Source organism: Acomys russatus, chromosome 19, assembly GCF_903995435.1.
Source record: "Acomys russatus chromosome 19, mAcoRus1.1, whole genome shotgun sequence".
NCBI lineage: Eukaryota > Metazoa > Chordata > Mammalia > Rodentia > Muridae > Acomys > Acomys russatus.
Window position 1 is genome coordinate 9,524,753 of NC_067155.1, and position 16,861 is coordinate 9,541,613.

Sequence of the window (16,861 nt, forward strand, 5' to 3'; positions counted from 1 at the left end):
TTGTATTGGTAACAACAAATTACTTCCTAATGCCATTAGTCTGTAAAATATGCAACATGAAACTCAGATGCATGCTGAAATTGCACTAGAAGAAATTTGAGTTATTAAAAACATTTCCTTTAACATTCTCTATATACTTTGTGCTTTTTATATTGATGAATGCATTACTATGAAACACACAATACACTGAAACAGAGGAGAATCATGTGAGATGTGTGAAAGGGAATTAGAAATCTGTGAACACTTTGACGTTGCCCAGACTGAAATAAAGAACTAAGCGTGATACAAATATAACTGGGGTGGAGAGCTCAGCTCTGCCCTGCACAAAGCCTCATTTTCATTTAAAAAAGAAAACCAATAATAGCTACGGAAAGCAGGGCATCAGTTTGCATTTAAGAGTATAGTATGATTCAACCAGGAGAAATGACTCACGACTCATTTGGTCCTGACTGTCGTTGCTGATGCTCATATCATAAGTCTCCTTCTATGGTACCTTCCCGAGTGCAAGAGGGAGGTTTCAAAGCAGGCCTTTTTGCCACTGGTCATTCAATACAAAACCCAGTTGCGGCACCTATAACTTATCAGTACATGTTTACATAAGAATAGCGTTTACCCCAGAATGGGACTCACGTCCAATATCTTCCAGGTCCGTGTGCTTCTTATATTTCAAGTCAAATGTTTCCTATGGAGGCGAAACTATGGTTCAACCATAAGTTCAACTATAATAACCATTATGCAAAGAGAGTGTAAATATCATGTTAGGTAATGTGAGTTATCACATTGACTCATTACCACAATCCTCCAGCACCTTCACAGATAGACTGCGTTGCCTGTTGGTAAGCACGGTCACCCTCAGTTAGGGACTTAAATTATTGGAGGAATCAGCAGGGGCTGGCACAAGGTAAGGTGTGCTCTCTCTTTTTTTTTAAACTAACATCTTACCTACGGAATTAATCCCCTGCCTTCTCTGTCTGTTCAACAGATCCGTTTCTACCGCAGGTCTCCAATACTAGATAGACATGGGCAACTACACAGGCCTCTTCTCTGCTTCCCCTGTAACTCAGACTGAAATTCAGTGTACTCACCTGAATTCTTGCCTCCACAGGACGGTGCGTTCATTGGGCACATCCCAGAATCATAATAAGCAGGGACTCATTAATAAGTCACCCGAGTCCTGAGGTAGAGGCCTGTGACAATGCCATCCCACTTCCCACCTGAACTGCAATTTTCATTTCAACTCAATGGCAATGACAGTGCTGGCTTTGGGATTCAAAAAACAATTAGGAATTGTCTCCAGTCGCTAAAGAACAAAAGTGCTTTCGAGAAGACACTGAGCTTTCATGATCTCTGAAGGCTGACCAGGTCTCCTGTGAAAGATGGTAGAAACTCTGAGGCAGTTTCAGGACAAAGTTAGAGACACCTCTCTGTCCCTGGGGTAGCAGGCATTAATGACTACTTCCAACAATAATAAACTATATTCTTTTTTTAAAAAAAGATTTAAAACGCTTATGTCCTAAATATTTCTTTGATTATTATGTACTTGTTTAAATGCTTTAGTCTAGTCTCTCAACATTATCCACATCCAAGTCTTTATCTGATTTTCCTACCTACGACTGTTTCCTTTAACCTGGATGTGTTAAAACAAAACAAAACAAAACAACAACAACAACAAAAGCCAACCAACCAAACAAAAAACAAAACAAACAAACAAAAAACCCTTTAGCTTACTTAATGAATTGGTATGTGTCGAGTGCCAACGCACAGATAGAAGCCTGGCTAGCCTCTAAAACTCAAACTATTGTATAAGTCTGTCGCTTCCTTTCCCAGAAGCCACCTGCAGCCAATATCTATTCAGCTAGATAGGAGGTCTTCCTGACCTCCTTCCTCTCTGCTGGGCTGTGGTGTTGGTTGATCTTTCTCAGGGTTTGTACCTACTGTCCTAACAAGTGAATTCGTGTGTACAAGTGCTCTGTTCTGTCTGGACAGAACCTGATTCCTTGGAATAATCTACCACCTGCATGCTTAGACTCCTTCTGCTATGTCTCCCATGATGATCCCTGAGTCTTGAGAGGAGAGGCATGATATAGATACTCGGTTTTTAGCTGCGTATTCCAGAGCAGCTTATTCTCAGCATTTTGAAGGATGGTAGGCCCCATATGTTAATCACCATGGACCGAGAAAAGACACTTTTATGATGAAGATTGGGGGGCTACAACTAGAAAATATCACATTGTGTGAGGAAACCCAAGCCCAGGAGAAACACACGGTATGTACTCACTTACAAGATGTTCCTGAGCGATTGAATTTGGGGGAAAAGGGGAATGGTGAAGATCTTTAGTAATCTTAATTTCCCCGCATTTCTGTTTAGCTGGTGTGTTTTCAAAGAATGTCTACTGATGTTGAAAGCTGGGGTATTGGAATGAGCTGAGGGAAGAAAATTTGGGGGAAGAAAGTCTTGGAAAGGCATTGGGGATGAGGATTGTGAGGAAAGGGAGGGCACAGCATCTTTCTTGCTGTTTTGTTGAATATGAGACTGGGTGGATCGAATCTCAGGCACTAGAGGAGACAGTGTCTGATTCTTATGCTTTCTCTTGACATATTTCCCTCGTTTCTTTCTTTTCTCCAACTCTGATGTATTCATTTTTTAAAAAATTACTATATGCTATTATTGTCCCTTATAAACCTGTTTGCATTTCTGATGAGAGGCAGAAAGAAAGCATATCTCGTTGGGAGAAAAGATGGGGAAAAGCTGTCAGGACTAAAAAGATGGAAAACAACTTCCAAGATAGGTTATCAGCGGAAAAAAAAATCAATAACCTTTCAATAAAATATTTTTCCAAAAAATATTAACCTACAAATTTAATGCAACACTTATCAGAACCTCTGATGCCAGAATATACAAGTCAAGAAAAAAATTTAGAATAATTACAGCATCACAAAACAAATAACTAAGGCAATGCTAAGGGTTAAGAACAAACCTACAAGGTCACAATACTTGACCTCAAAGTACACTACAGAACCATGATGGTTAAAAGAACTTGGCTCTGGCGGAAAAACAGTCAAATCCATGGAACAAATAAAGAACCTGGGCAGAAATTGACAAAATTACGGCAACATAATTTATGACAAAGACTGAAGCAGTAATTTCAAAGAGGTCTCAACTAAAAAGCACTGTATCCACATGTATTCAGAGCAGAATGCTGCTGTACGTTCCAAAAACTAACACCAATATTACTCAACTCAGTGAGGGAAAAAAACCCAAAACCGAAGGTCATCTTTCAAACTCTTTTGATGAAACCAGGATTACCCAGATGTTAATATCAAGAAAAATACGCAACAGAAAGAGAAAAATATAGACAAATATCTCTGCAGAATACAGATATAAAAATTCTCAATGAAATACTAGTAAAGAAAATTCCTAGATAACATGAAAACAGTTCTTGATTTCAAATTGGTTTTTGTACAAGGTACAAAACATTAGAATGGGGTGGCTTTGCTTTGCTGCATAGATAGGGAAGGTAGTTTTCTTCTTGCCAAATATTGATGAGAACTGTTGCTAAAGGTTCAGAGAAACTCAGCAGGAATTTCTGTGAATCAAGAGTAAGCAGTCTTTTGGAGAAGTTATTGATCTGACCTGCGGGGTTTGACTAAAACTCAGGAGGGAGGTCACCTGTTAAGAATGCAAGACACAAGAAAGGAGAGCAAGTCTGATTGATCAAACTCTCAACTTTATTAGTCAGGCAGCAGCTTTTGTAGTTCAGAAGGCAGGGAAGCATATCGCTATAGCAACGCATTTGCGGGTTTTTCTCAAAACACGGGGAATTTCAGGCAGGGTCATAATGTCCTGCCACACAGGGTATCTTGCTTTGTCTTTATCTAGCTTTAGTCTAACTGTAGACTCACAACAGGGTCACTCCATCCCTATCTGTCTTTCGCTTCTGACTCACGACAGGTTCAGCTAGTTTCTGGTGAAAGGTAAGCTCTGGGAAAGACAGAGACTTAAAGGTGCAGACTTGGACAAGATGGCTGAACATTGGTCATATGGCCTATTGTCTCCAACAAGTTATGACCAAAGGAGGTTTTTGGTACTGCTGCAGGATGAAGCAGTTAGGACTGGACTGGGGTTTCCTGAAGCACAAGTTCATGGCCAGCTACGGTTTCAGTCTTTCTTGAAATTAAAGATGCCCTGACAGGATGAAAGACACTAGGCAGGCAATTTCATCTGCAGCTCCTCTGCATAGCAGGTCAGCAAGAGGAAAATTCTAGGAGAACGTGTTGAGCATACAATGATCTAAGCTGCTAATTCAACTAACTGACAAAACTCCCACCCTCATGTTGCTTAACCTTAGAAAGACGAGGTGCTACCTGGTTAACATTCTTCTGTATTTACCTTTTTATGGTAATGTGTGAGTAAAAAGAAAACAAACCAACCAATCAACCAACCAACCAACCAAGCTACCAAACAAACAAAAAACCCCAAAACAAAACAAAACAAAAAACCTGGGTACCACATGAAACATATCATTTCAATACTTAAGTTAGGATTAAATAATTTTTATTTCTTATCCAGACTTTATAAACCTGGACAAAATTGAGGAAGGATTCATAAGCACAAAGGGTGCAAAAGATGGAAAACACAGGTAAATGACACGGTTGATGGTCGGCAGCCACCAATTATGATTATACAAAAGAGAAATGCAGCCGTGTAAGATGGAGGAAAGTGTATAAAAAACCATGAAGGTAGACACTAGGCCCAAGATGTTCTGGGTGGCCCTGGCATCGGGCGAGGTTCTGCTGGAGCCACGAGTGCTGCGGATGTGTTGAACTCTCTGCTTGTGTCTGTACAAAAAGAGAACCATGGACATGCTGCACCAGACAATTAGCACAGAAAGAAAGATTTCTGGGCACACTATCAGTGCTGTATAGAGTGGGTCACTGACTTCATTATGCTCTACACTAGAGCAATATCCCAAATCCCGTTTTCTTGTAATGTTTTTATTATTCATAGTGATAAATGTGTGCACACAGGAGAGGAAAGTTGTCAATATGGAGATGACCCAAAGGATGGAAATGGAGCATCCAATGTACCTGGCAGATCTGGCTTTATGATCCTTCCAACAAGATTCCCTGGGACTGATGGTCATGGCCTGGAATACACTCAAAAGACAAGTGGTGCTAATGGACACACTCCTGCCAAGTACTTGAGTGTACACTAGGAGCCTGCATGCCAAATTATTCAAGAACGGCTTCAACCCAAATGCTGCCATTGTGTGAGGCACCCCAGAAGAGAGAATGATCAAGGCATTGGCTGTCATTATGTGCATGAGAATCAAATCTGTGGGCTTTAGTGTGCATTGTCTGTAGTAAAGGATTAGATAGTAGAAAATAAGAGAGAAATTCCCCAGAATTCCAATTGTAGTTTGTAATAAGAAAATGATTCTGTTGATCAGATTCCAGATGTCCATCCTGGGATTCTACACAATTTCCTTGAGATTACAGCCATGGATATATCTCTGGTGAAAATGAGTAAAAGCAAATGATGTAATTTAGGGAGGAAGAGGAATCCTTGAAAGCATGAAGCTACTGTGAGGCTGAAACAAAAATCCTGTAAGCTCAGGAATTCAAGGCCAGCCTACATTACATAAAAATATGTTATTCCCCCAAATTTGACAAGAATACTTAAGTTCCATGTATGTTACTCTGATATTGCACAATACCTCAGTATAGACATGTGGATGGAAGGAGAGCCATCAACTTTCATAGAAAATGCACCATTCAGGACAATGTAATGTTGGCCTGTGAAAACAGTAAAAAAGTGACAATGTATACAATCAAAGAGAATTCCAGCACCTACTCATATTTGATAGTTATAATGTAAAAGAACAATTTCAATAATTTCCAACTCTTAATTTTATCAATTATTAATGTCTATCTTGCCTAAAATTAAAACATACCTAATGAGAAAGTTGTAATGCTACTCAGAATAGATCTATTTTCTTGTGACATAGGAAAGGTTCCTTCATTTCTGCCTCAGCTGGAGCCATCTTTTGTTTAATCTTAAACTGAAACACCCCCTTGTAGCTCCCTTCATGAAAAGTTCCTTGTGAATGTACCTAACCCTGTTCTACAAACTGAGGGGCAAAATATATTCTGTCAAACTGTTTGCTTGCTTTACTTGAAATTGACAACCAGCATGTTGGTTTTCTGGCTTCTTTGTCTTTTTTTTTTTTAAACTTAATATTTTTATTGACATTTTTGGGAGATCCACGTCATGAACTCCTATCACACTCAGTTCCTAGCCCTCCCAGTCCTCACTTGCCACTGCCCTGTGGTCTCCATCTTCCAACGTGTTAAATAGTCCAGGCCTCCTAGGCAGTGGCTCCATACTGGGGGGGGGCAGCTTTTGGGGCCTCGGACCAGCTCTATTCAGTATTGACTTGTTTCTGTGAGAACACTATGCCCTTGCCTATCACCCTGTTGCCAGTGCAGGTGGCCCCCTATCTCTTCAGTCAAGACCTTTGTGCTTTGAGGCCTGCTGGCTGAGAAGCAACAAGAAAAGTATAGATTTCTCATTGTCATTGTCAACTGCACTCAGCTTGCTCACTCATCTTACTTCACAGTTTTGTGAGTTCACTTTTTAAAAGCATCTTCTCTTGAGACTTACCTGTTTTTTTTTACCTACTTTTTTCTGGAGATATTGTGGGCTCTGCAGGTTCTTTTCTGCCAGGGCATCACCTTTCATAGGCTCCGTGTGTCTTTAAGACTCCTAGGAGCTCTGATGCAATATCGGTAGCTACAGCGATCTGTTTTTTGTGCTTCTTTGCCTTAAAACTCCCTGTAAAATGCACTCTAGGCATCTCTTCTCAGCCTGTATAATGTCTATTGTATGCATAGGATGTCAGGGCTCCCCATTTGATGCCACATAACCAAATGGGGACTCTTCTCTAGGAAAGACTAATTTCTCCTCCACTTAGTAATCCTCTCTTGCTGTAGTTCTAAACCGTCCGGGAAAAATTCTCTCTGCAAAATAAGGTCATTAGAAACAATCCCTGCTGACTGAAATTCAAAAAACAAGCGGGTGTTTGGTGCCAACACCCAGCTGACTCATCTATAATGCAATATAATTCTTGCGCGTGAGACTCAGAGAACATTGTGGTAGAAAAGGCAGACAGATTGTAAGAGCCAGAGGAACAGATATTTACTGTGTGATTTCATCTTCTAGGAATGTCAGGGGAGCTATTCCCATAAAGCCACAACATGGCGGCCTAAACAAACTTAAACAAGAATAACAACAGACATGCTAACATGGAAGGGGGAAAATCTCTGGGTCGCAGCAATCTCAATTTTAAGAATAACCACACAAATAAGTTGACTTTTTACATTGTCTAGTAAGGATCATGGAAGCTTTGACCCACAGATCACCTACACATGTCCATGCAGCCCATGACCAATTAATTGTTACACACAGAATAGAACCATACATACCAGTTCCAGCCTTTGGAGATGCTATGGCCTCATAACCGAAGGAGTATGGGTGACTACTGCTGGCTGCTGGGTGCACATGTACTGAGGCCACTAGAAGCCAAGCAGCCACCACACTAACATTTGCATTGATGGTTCCACAGCATAAACTAAGTGTGTGCAGATTTTGCTCTGCTTGAGGACTCTACCGCCACTCACGGCCTGTAAGAACAGGAGGATGAGCAGGATTTGGTATCAAACATTCAGCAAGAGTGATTGGATAAGCATCATCTGCAGGTGGCTAAGCAACTCCAACAGGAGAATCTAAATATCGAAACTCAGAGCTAGAAGTTCTACAAAGATCTTGAACAAAAACACATACTCGGAAAATCAGGAAGAGTAAGGCATTTCAGAGAAGACGAATGAGGACACAGTGCATCTTTTCATAATGATAATAGTAATAATAAAATAAAAACAGCTACAGGGAAAGACAAGGAAGAAATATATTTCAGGGTTCTCTGGCACCAGTTACTATGGAGAAATGGAGGAATAAAACCAAGAGTGATGAGAGAAGCTGTTTCTACTCTAGCAAGAGTGACCACAGCAATCAGTAGTGGCATGATGCTGAAACTGCCCAGAAATTAAAAGAAAATGTTTTGGAAACTTTGATCAATATCTGATGACTGGAGAAAACAAAGTTTACAAGAAGGCTGAAGAGAGAGAAAAGTTACCCTTGGGAAAAAAACATAGTCCTGAGTGCAATGAAAAGCAGCTAAGTCACAGCACTTAAGTCAAAAGAGAGCGAAGAATACAATGTTTTAAAATTGACAGGCTATTCCAAATACCACCACCTACAACAATGGACAGACAGTCAAGTTCTGGATCACAGCCATTTTACAAACAAACACAATTCTATTCCTCATGTCTCCAAATCAAAATTTTCTCAAGGTTTCTATAACAAGGCTTAAGAAAAACCAATAAGATAAAATTGAACAGTTAACAATCTTTCTTGAAATTGATTTTTTTCTTTAACAAAGATGATTGAATTATACCTTCTATTTGGCATTCTGAGGTAGTACACTAAAGTGTTTCCTAACTGTAAACAATTTTAGATCATTTAAAAAATTCCAAACACCATTGTTGAGGAAGAAAATGATACTTGTACATAATCATATGAACTAATAAATACATCAAAATAGACAGTAATTATTGATGTACTCCACTTCTTAAGCCCACTGCATAAGTAAAGTGTGATCTAACATAAGAAATGTTTACCACAAAGTCTGATTCATTCAAACTGCTATTTGCTTAGTTAATTAAAGAGAACTTTAGAAAAATTGACATTCCTGTATTTACTCTAATTTGTTCCAATTTGTACTTCACTTGTGAAATTCTCCTGACGTGTACGGATATAATTTTTATTTTATTAGTTGGAAAAGTACATGCCAAAAACAAAAGAAAGGAATGAAGGAAGGAAAGAAAGAGAGAAATTTTGTTCGAGTTCAGGATGCTTGTTAGATGGCAGTTGCTGTCTGTACATAACTCTCATGGAATGACATTTTGAGATCATGGTGCCAACAAACACCTCTGATATGTGTGAACATTGATGCTGACTGAGATGTGAGTCCATTGAAATGCCGTTAGAGCAAAAACACAAACCTGTTTCTTATTTATGTTTTTGGTGCTCCATTTTATGACTATATACCTAGCAAATATAACATTATTTAGGATACACAGGGTCCAACAGAGTCTAGCAAAACAAAACAAAACGAAAACAAACAAAAACAAACAAACAAACGAAAAAACCAACAACATCAAATGAAGCTTCTTAAAGCTCTACATACCTGGAAGTGTATTTACTGAGAGACCACGCATATTGCTCAGAAGATAATGCCAGTGGACCAACCCCACCACATCTGTGAGGATGGACAAAAGTAAAATTATTGAAAAGATGCTTCAACGTAAGAAATACTGTGGCCTTTGAAACTCCTCCAATGACAGTGACCAAAAGCTACGTGCATGACATGCCTGAAATTTGAGTATTTGGATGTCCACCTCTATTCTGTGTAGTGAAGTAAAAAGAAATATTTAAAAAAAGGAAAAGAACAGTGACCAACACCCACCACAGAGTGATAATACTCCTTTGTTTAGATCTGTGAGGTCACCCTGCTCAATTCTGGAAATGGCTGTTTGTCTTCAAAGCCGTAGGATTCTGCACCTGAAGGAGCAGTGCTGTCACACCGGTCACATTCCTTGAAACACAGTATTCTCTCTTGTAAATTTTTCATTTTATTTTCTCAAGAATTCAATGTATAATGGCAAATATAATTTTTAAAGGACATTAGCTTATTTTTATTGCATGTATACCAAAACATGTCACTCAACTTCTACAGCCTTTCCATCAATTCTTGTTTCATGTTGTCGATCAACGCAGCACGTAAAGGCATCAATATCAGTGCTGAGATCCCAATGAATTTATGCCTTTTTTTCTTTTTTTTTTTATTAATTTATTCTTGTTACATCTCAATGGTTATCCCATCCCTTGTATCCTCCCATTCTTCCCTCCCTCCCATTTTCCCATTTTTCCCCTCCCCTATGACTGTTCCTGAGGGGGATTACCTCCCCCTGTATATGCTCATAGGGTATCAAGTCTCTTCTTGGTAACCTGCTATCCTTCCTCTGAGTGCCACCAGGTCTCCCCCTCCAGGGGACATGGTCAAATGTGAGGCACCAGAGTACGTGAGAAAGTCATATTCCACTCTCCATTCAACTGTGGAGAATGTTCTGACCATTGGCTAGATCTGGGTAGGGGTTTAAAGTTTACTGCCTGTATTGTCCTTGGCTGGTGCCTTAGTTTGAGCGGGACCCCTGGGCCCAAATCTGCCTATCATAATGTTCTACTTGTAGGTTTCTAGGACCCTCTGGATCCTTCTACTTTGCTATTCTCCCATGCTTCTCTCATTTAGAGTCCCAATAGGATGTCCTCCCCTCTGTCCCAGTTTCCTGGTAAGTGAAGTAATTTATGCCTTTCTTAACTCAACAGTGAACACTGTCTTATCCCATTCAGTGAACTAGAGAGTGAAAGCTGCCTCTTATGTCTCTAGTTCCATCACGCATGACCATCTTCTATTGTCTTTTGGTCCCTTTCATTAGCTGAAATATTAGCCAGAGATAATATGCCTGTAGCAAACGGAAAGAGCCAGTCACTCAGAAACTTATTTATCTGCTATTTAATAATATGAGCACTCTTTGACTTAAAGAGAAGTGATAAGTTTCACACTGTTCATTAAATCACATCAGATCAACTTTCAGGGACCCCATGAGCTAGGTTATGAGAGTTTTCTTCCTTCCCCATTCTGAAGACTCTCCTATGTAGGTAGTTCTGATGCAGAGTGTTCCTCAATTTTCATGTATTTCTGTACTGAGCCATGATTTTAAAAAAAACCCATCCCCATACTCAATCTTAGACATTTTCCTTTTTGTGGATTACAGGTAGACTTCACAGTGGCTCTCTACTGATTTTTCTTTACTCTCTCCTTTTGGATCCTGAACATTATAAGGAATGGCAGATGCCATTTTATTAATTATGTGCTTTAAATGATAAGCAGCAATAACAATTTATGAATCACTACTATCCACTGAATTTATACCTTCTTTCTCATTTTAGCGGACTGCCTGATGTAGGCTTATTTCCACTGTCCAGACCAGATGTTAGAAGCACAAATGATAACTGAATCCAAAAGCTCCTGGTGTCAGAGTGGATACTGCACAGTCTTAACCATGGGTAGTGTGAAACATGTACAGTCACTTAAGTCCCTTATCACAAAGCCAGGAGGTCCATCCTCAAACACACTCTAGTCTTAAATGCAGGTTTTAGACACAATTTAACATTCTGTTCACCTTGTTGATGTTTATTTTATGATTTTGGATGTAAAAAAGTTTTCAGATGGGCAACTAGAAGGATATCTCAGTGGTAAGGAACAGCTAATGCTGTTGGAGAGGACTTGGGATGCTTGTCAGAACCCAGAAGGATGCTCTTAGCTACCTGTAGTTCTATTTCCTGAGGTCGTGACACACATTCCTATCCTCTGCAGGCACTGCATTCTCATAGTGTGCACACATACGTTCAGGCAAAGCACTAGGCACAAAAATAGAATAGGCGAATAGATCTTTTAAAATATAAGTTCTCATTTTGAGATGAAGATATAGTTTATTGGCAAATGCCAAGTGCAAATAAGATTTCTGAGATTTTTACTAAAATGCAGTGTTCTAAATATGGTTTCTGTTGTGACAGAAAATTGTTCCACTACCCAGTTTCAGCTCACAGTCACCAGATGGACCTGATGCTTCAAATGCCACCAGAAATAGTCATTGTTTTCATTGTAGGGGTAAATGCTGTATTAGTAGCTACAAATAAATTACTAATGCCACCAACTCTCTAAAATATGCAGCATGAAACAAAAATGTATGCTGAAGTAGCACAAAAATTTTTGTTAGTAAAATAATTTCTTTAACATTATGCATGCACTTGGTGAATATATCTGAATAAAACTTATAATGCACACAAACAGAAGGGATGCATGTGAGATGAGTAGAAAGTAATTGGAAAACCATGAACACTTAAGCATTGTCCGAATAGAAATAATGAGCTAAGTGTGATACAAACATAGCTGAGGTGTAGAGCTCAGCCCTGCCCTGTACAAAGCCTCATTTTCCCATCAACAACAATAGCAATAAACAGCATGGGAAGGCACGACATCGGCTTAGACTTTCCAGTAGAGTTTGAATGAACCGGGAGAGATGACTCAAGGCACATTTGGTCCTGGCTATCATTGCTGATACTCATACCATAATTTCCATTTTATGTTACATTTCCAAGAACAAGAGGGAAGTTTCAATCCAGTCCTTTTGCTCCTGGTCATTTACTACAAACCCAGTTACTGCATCTATAATATATAAACATAGGTTTGCATAAGAATACTCTGGTGCCCCATATTTGATCACGTCCCCTGGATGGGGAGGCCTTGCAGCACTCAGAGGAAGGATAGCAGGCTACCAAGAAGAGACTTGATACCCTATGAGCATATACAGGGGGAGGAGGTCCCCCTCAGTCACAGTCATAGGGGAGGGGAGTAAGGGGAAAGTGGGAGGGAAGGAGGAATGGGAGGATACAAGGGATGGGATAACAATTGAGATGTAATATGAATAAATTAATAAGATATATTAAAAATAAAATAAAAATAAAAATGAAAACCTATGGGAAAAAAAGAATACCTTTTACTCCAGAAACAGGTGCACATCCCATATCTTCCAGGTTCATGTGCTTCTTATATTTCCGTTCAAATGTGTCTTATCGAGGTGAAACTATGGTAAGCTAAACTATAATAATTATAGTGCAAAGATAGTCAATACATCATATAGACTATGTATGCTGAATTATCACATTGACTTATTACCATAATTCTGTATTTAGCATGCTTCCAGATGGACTTCATTCCCTGGTTATAAGCACAGTCACCCTCAGTCAGGGACTTAAATCCTGGAGGAAACAGCAGGGACTGGAACTTGGTTAAGTGTGCTGTCTTTTCTCACGAACATCTTAGTTTTGGAACTATTCTTGTGCGCTCTTTGTCTGTTCCTCAGGTCTGTTTATACCCCAGACTTCTAATACTAGAAATGAGCAACTATGATGCCCTCTTTTCTTTGCTGCCTCTGCAGCTCAGACTGAAATACAACATACTCACTTGGCTTCTTGCCTCTGCAAGATGGGTCCACTGCGCACGTCACAGACTCATTAATAAGCAGTGATGTAAGAGGCAGCTGCAACCTGAGGCAGAGATCTGGGTCTCTGTGACATCACCTCCCACCAGAACTGCAATTTTCATTTCAACCCATGCCAATGACAGTGCTGGCTTTGGGATTCAAAATCCTTCATGAATCTTTTCCAGTCGCTAACTAACAAAGATACTCAAGAGTTGCTTGTGAACATCTCTACAGAGAAAAAAAGGTGTTTTGAGAAGGCACTGATGTGCCATGATCCCTGAAGGTTTACAGCTCCTTCTGTCAAAGTTGCTAGAAACTTTGAGAAAGATTCAGGAGAGAGTTAAAGAAGTCCCTCTATTTCACTGGTACCAGGCTCTAATGACTACTTTGAACAAAAATACACTATGTTCTTTAAAAAAGATTTAGAAATCTTTTTTTCCATTCTTATCACCTAAATCTTTCTTTGAATATTGTGTACTTTCATATGTGTCTTATTCAACTTCATCCACCATCATCTTTTCTTCAATTTCTTTCTCATCCCCCCACCAGCATTCTATTCAAATTTCATATGTTCCATAAAACAAACAAGAAGACAAAAAACATCACTTAGTTTACTTAGTGCACTAGTATGTGCCTCGTTCTGAGGCATAAATAGAAGCATAGATAGCCTCTAACACTCAAAACCCTTAAATAAACTTCTCATTTCCTTTCCCAGAAGCCATATGTGGCCAATATCTCTTCAGCTAGATGTGGGATTTCCTGACCGCTTCTTCTCTGCTGAAGTTTTGTCTAGCTTTATCTTTTATAGGTTTTGTGCATACTGTCATAACACATTATATATATATGCATATATATATACATATATATATATAACTACTTTAATAGTAATGAAGTATTGTACCCATAAAACTCAACTGTAATACAAGGCTTACTTCCAATATTTTGAAAGTGCTATTGCACGCTGCGTAGGATAATTAAGTAATACAAGTTCATTGTTAATAAAAATCATGGTTATGTCATTTACTAGTCTATTTTTATCACAAGAATATACATCCTAGGTTTAACAGATAAATATGAATCTATATATTAAATCATGGACATACCAGTTGCTAATCTACTTTTTTTCCACAAGAATATACATCTTAGGTACAGCAGATAGACATGACTCCAGAGAAAGACAAGGTCTTCAAAACCCTCAAAGACATACAGAATATGACATTAAAAGATTTCTTTTATTATTTTAAAGATTCCTTGAAAATAAGACAGGTGAACTTCTGTCAACACCCAGCCTACCTCAAAGAAGATGATGAGCATCAGTGAACTTCCTCATGGAGATGTCTTCAAATGTGGCAAACAAGCCACTGGGCAAAATGTCCTCATTTCTGCCACAGACAGAATCGTGCCTAAAAATGGAAAAGCTTGGATGCAGGCAGAGTCTATAGCCAAACTCTGCTAAGACAGGGTAAGTAAGCAAGTCCTCAATAGTTTCTGCCTCACAAATATGTCTGTCAGATATAATAGGGAAAGAAGGCTGAAGATGATGCTCCGACATTACAGTTTTGGGTGACTGTTCAGGCAGCAAACTGTCTCTGTCATTTTTCTCATTTTGGAAGCTGCTAACCTGCCCTTCCTGTCTACTTATTCCATTCTTGTGTAGGTAGCCCCATTGACGAGACTTCATGAATTTCATCCCTATCACATTTACAGGAGATGGAGTCCCACAGCAAACTTTCTGTTCCTCTGTCTCTTGCAATCTTTTCAATATCTCCACTTTGATCCCTGAGCTGTTTGTGCAGTTGGGTTGTAGGTGTATCAGATAGGTATGGGCAATGCATAGCCTCGTGAGGCCAGACTTTTCTCTTGTCAGTCTCTTCCTGATGGTTTTCCTTGGCATCCTTCATTCTTGTGGCTAAAAGTTTAGCACATTCTGCAGACTCTGCTTTGCTCGTCTTACTGTGTTTCTTTCTTTTGTCAGAGCAATGCATCAGTGTTTGTATTCTGGGACACAACGGGCAACAAGGCCACGATTCTTGCTTTCTTTGTTCCCAGGCTTCTTACCTTCTTTGTTTAAGTTCTCTTTCGACAGTGTGCTGACAGATGCCATCTTGTTTAGAGAGACTGAAAGCTTGGATTTTGCTGGCTCTTTTAGGCCTCAAACAATTAGGTACTGTAATATATATCAGTCTAGGAATATCCCTCCCACCTCTCTCTCTCAATAATTAAATTGAAAACACTGATAGGCACCCACAAACCAACTTGGGTTTTCTGTCTCATGTTTTCCTGTGTCTATAATAAAAATGGCCATTAGGCAACGGAAGCCTCCCTCTGCCACAGCTCAGCACCTTTGCTTCAGGTGCTGAATGGAAAAATTTCCAAACTGGTAATTTTAGGCTCCAATATGTCCTTTGTCATTAAGATATGAAAATGGTAAAATGCTGTATGACTATACTGCTTCATGTTTACAGAGAAGGGTGTTGAACAGTTTTTAAAAGTTATTGGCAATTTGTATTCATTCTTTGAAAAGTTGTTCGATTCATTGCCACCTTGACAGTTTTGTTCTCTTTGCATTTAGGTTCTGCATTGCTTTATAAATTCTGGATATTAGGTATTTTTTGTCTGAACCACAGTTGATAAAGATTAACTACCATTTCGGGGGGGGGGTATCTGTGTGCTCTGCTGACAGTGTACTGTGCTGTACAGAAAAGTTTTAATTTCACTTACTGCAATCGGTTTATATTGGGGTCAAATTCTTGTTTTACTGTCATCATAGTTCTGTTTAGAAAGTTCTGGTATACCACCAAAGTCTTAAAGAGTATTCCTTACATTTCTTCTATTTTAAGGTTCTACCTATTTGATTTATTTAATTTTTTGAGACAGATTGCCCCCCCCCCAAATAGCACTGGCTGTCCTGGAACTCACTATATAGACCAGGCTGCCCTCAAATTCTTAAAGATCCAAGTGTCTCTGCCTCTCCAGTGTGTAGAAACTAAAGACATGTGCAACCACACACAGACTTGTTTCGGTTTTTAATTCAGGTGTTTGATCCACTTCACATAGAAAGCTTAGCTACAGAAGTGAGACGAAAGAATGGCGTAAGGAAAAGAGGCGTGAGAGGCAGCAACTGATCAAGGATGACGTTGGTGAAGGGCGAGAGATGGGAGGTAATTACGTAAATACAGTACCCATACACAAAATTCTTAAAAGCTGAGTGTGTCTATGTGACTAGAATAAAAAAAAAAATCAGAAGTGAGAGAAACTAAGCAAATAGATTGTAAGTGGGAATTAAGTATAATTGTTGGCAACGATAGGCCATATGACCAATGTTCAGCCATCTTGTCCAAGTCTGCACCTTTAAGTCTCTGTCTTTCCCAGAGCTTACCTTTCACCAGAAACTAGCTGACCCTGTTGTGAGTCAGCAGCTAAAGACAGATAGGGATGGAGTGACCCTGCTGTGAGTCAACAGTTAGACTAAAGCTAGATGAAGAAAAAGCAAGATGCCCTGTGTGGCAGGACATTATGACCCTGCCTGGAATTCCCAATGTTTTGAGAAAAACCCGCAACTGCGTTGCTATAGCGACATGCTTCCCTGCCTTCTGAATCATAAAAGCTGCTGCCTGACTAATAAAGTTGAGAGCTT

General features: G+C 39.4%; 1 protein-coding gene across 1 annotated transcript; it reads right to left on the bottom strand.

Moving 5' to 3' along the window:
* Positions 1–4,562: 4,562 nt before the first annotated feature.
* Positions 4,563–8,527, bottom strand: LOC127203575 (vomeronasal type-1 receptor 4-like). The gene is made up of 2 exons (XM_051162398.1): positions 8,514–8,527; positions 4,563–5,466 (listed from the first exon to the last, which is right to left on the bottom strand). Exons 1-2 carry the CDS (start codon positions 8,525–8,527, stop codon positions 4,563–4,565), a joined length of 918 nt encoding a protein of 305 aa, XP_051018355.1.
* Between the last annotated feature and the right edge of the window lie 8,334 nt (positions 8,528–16,861).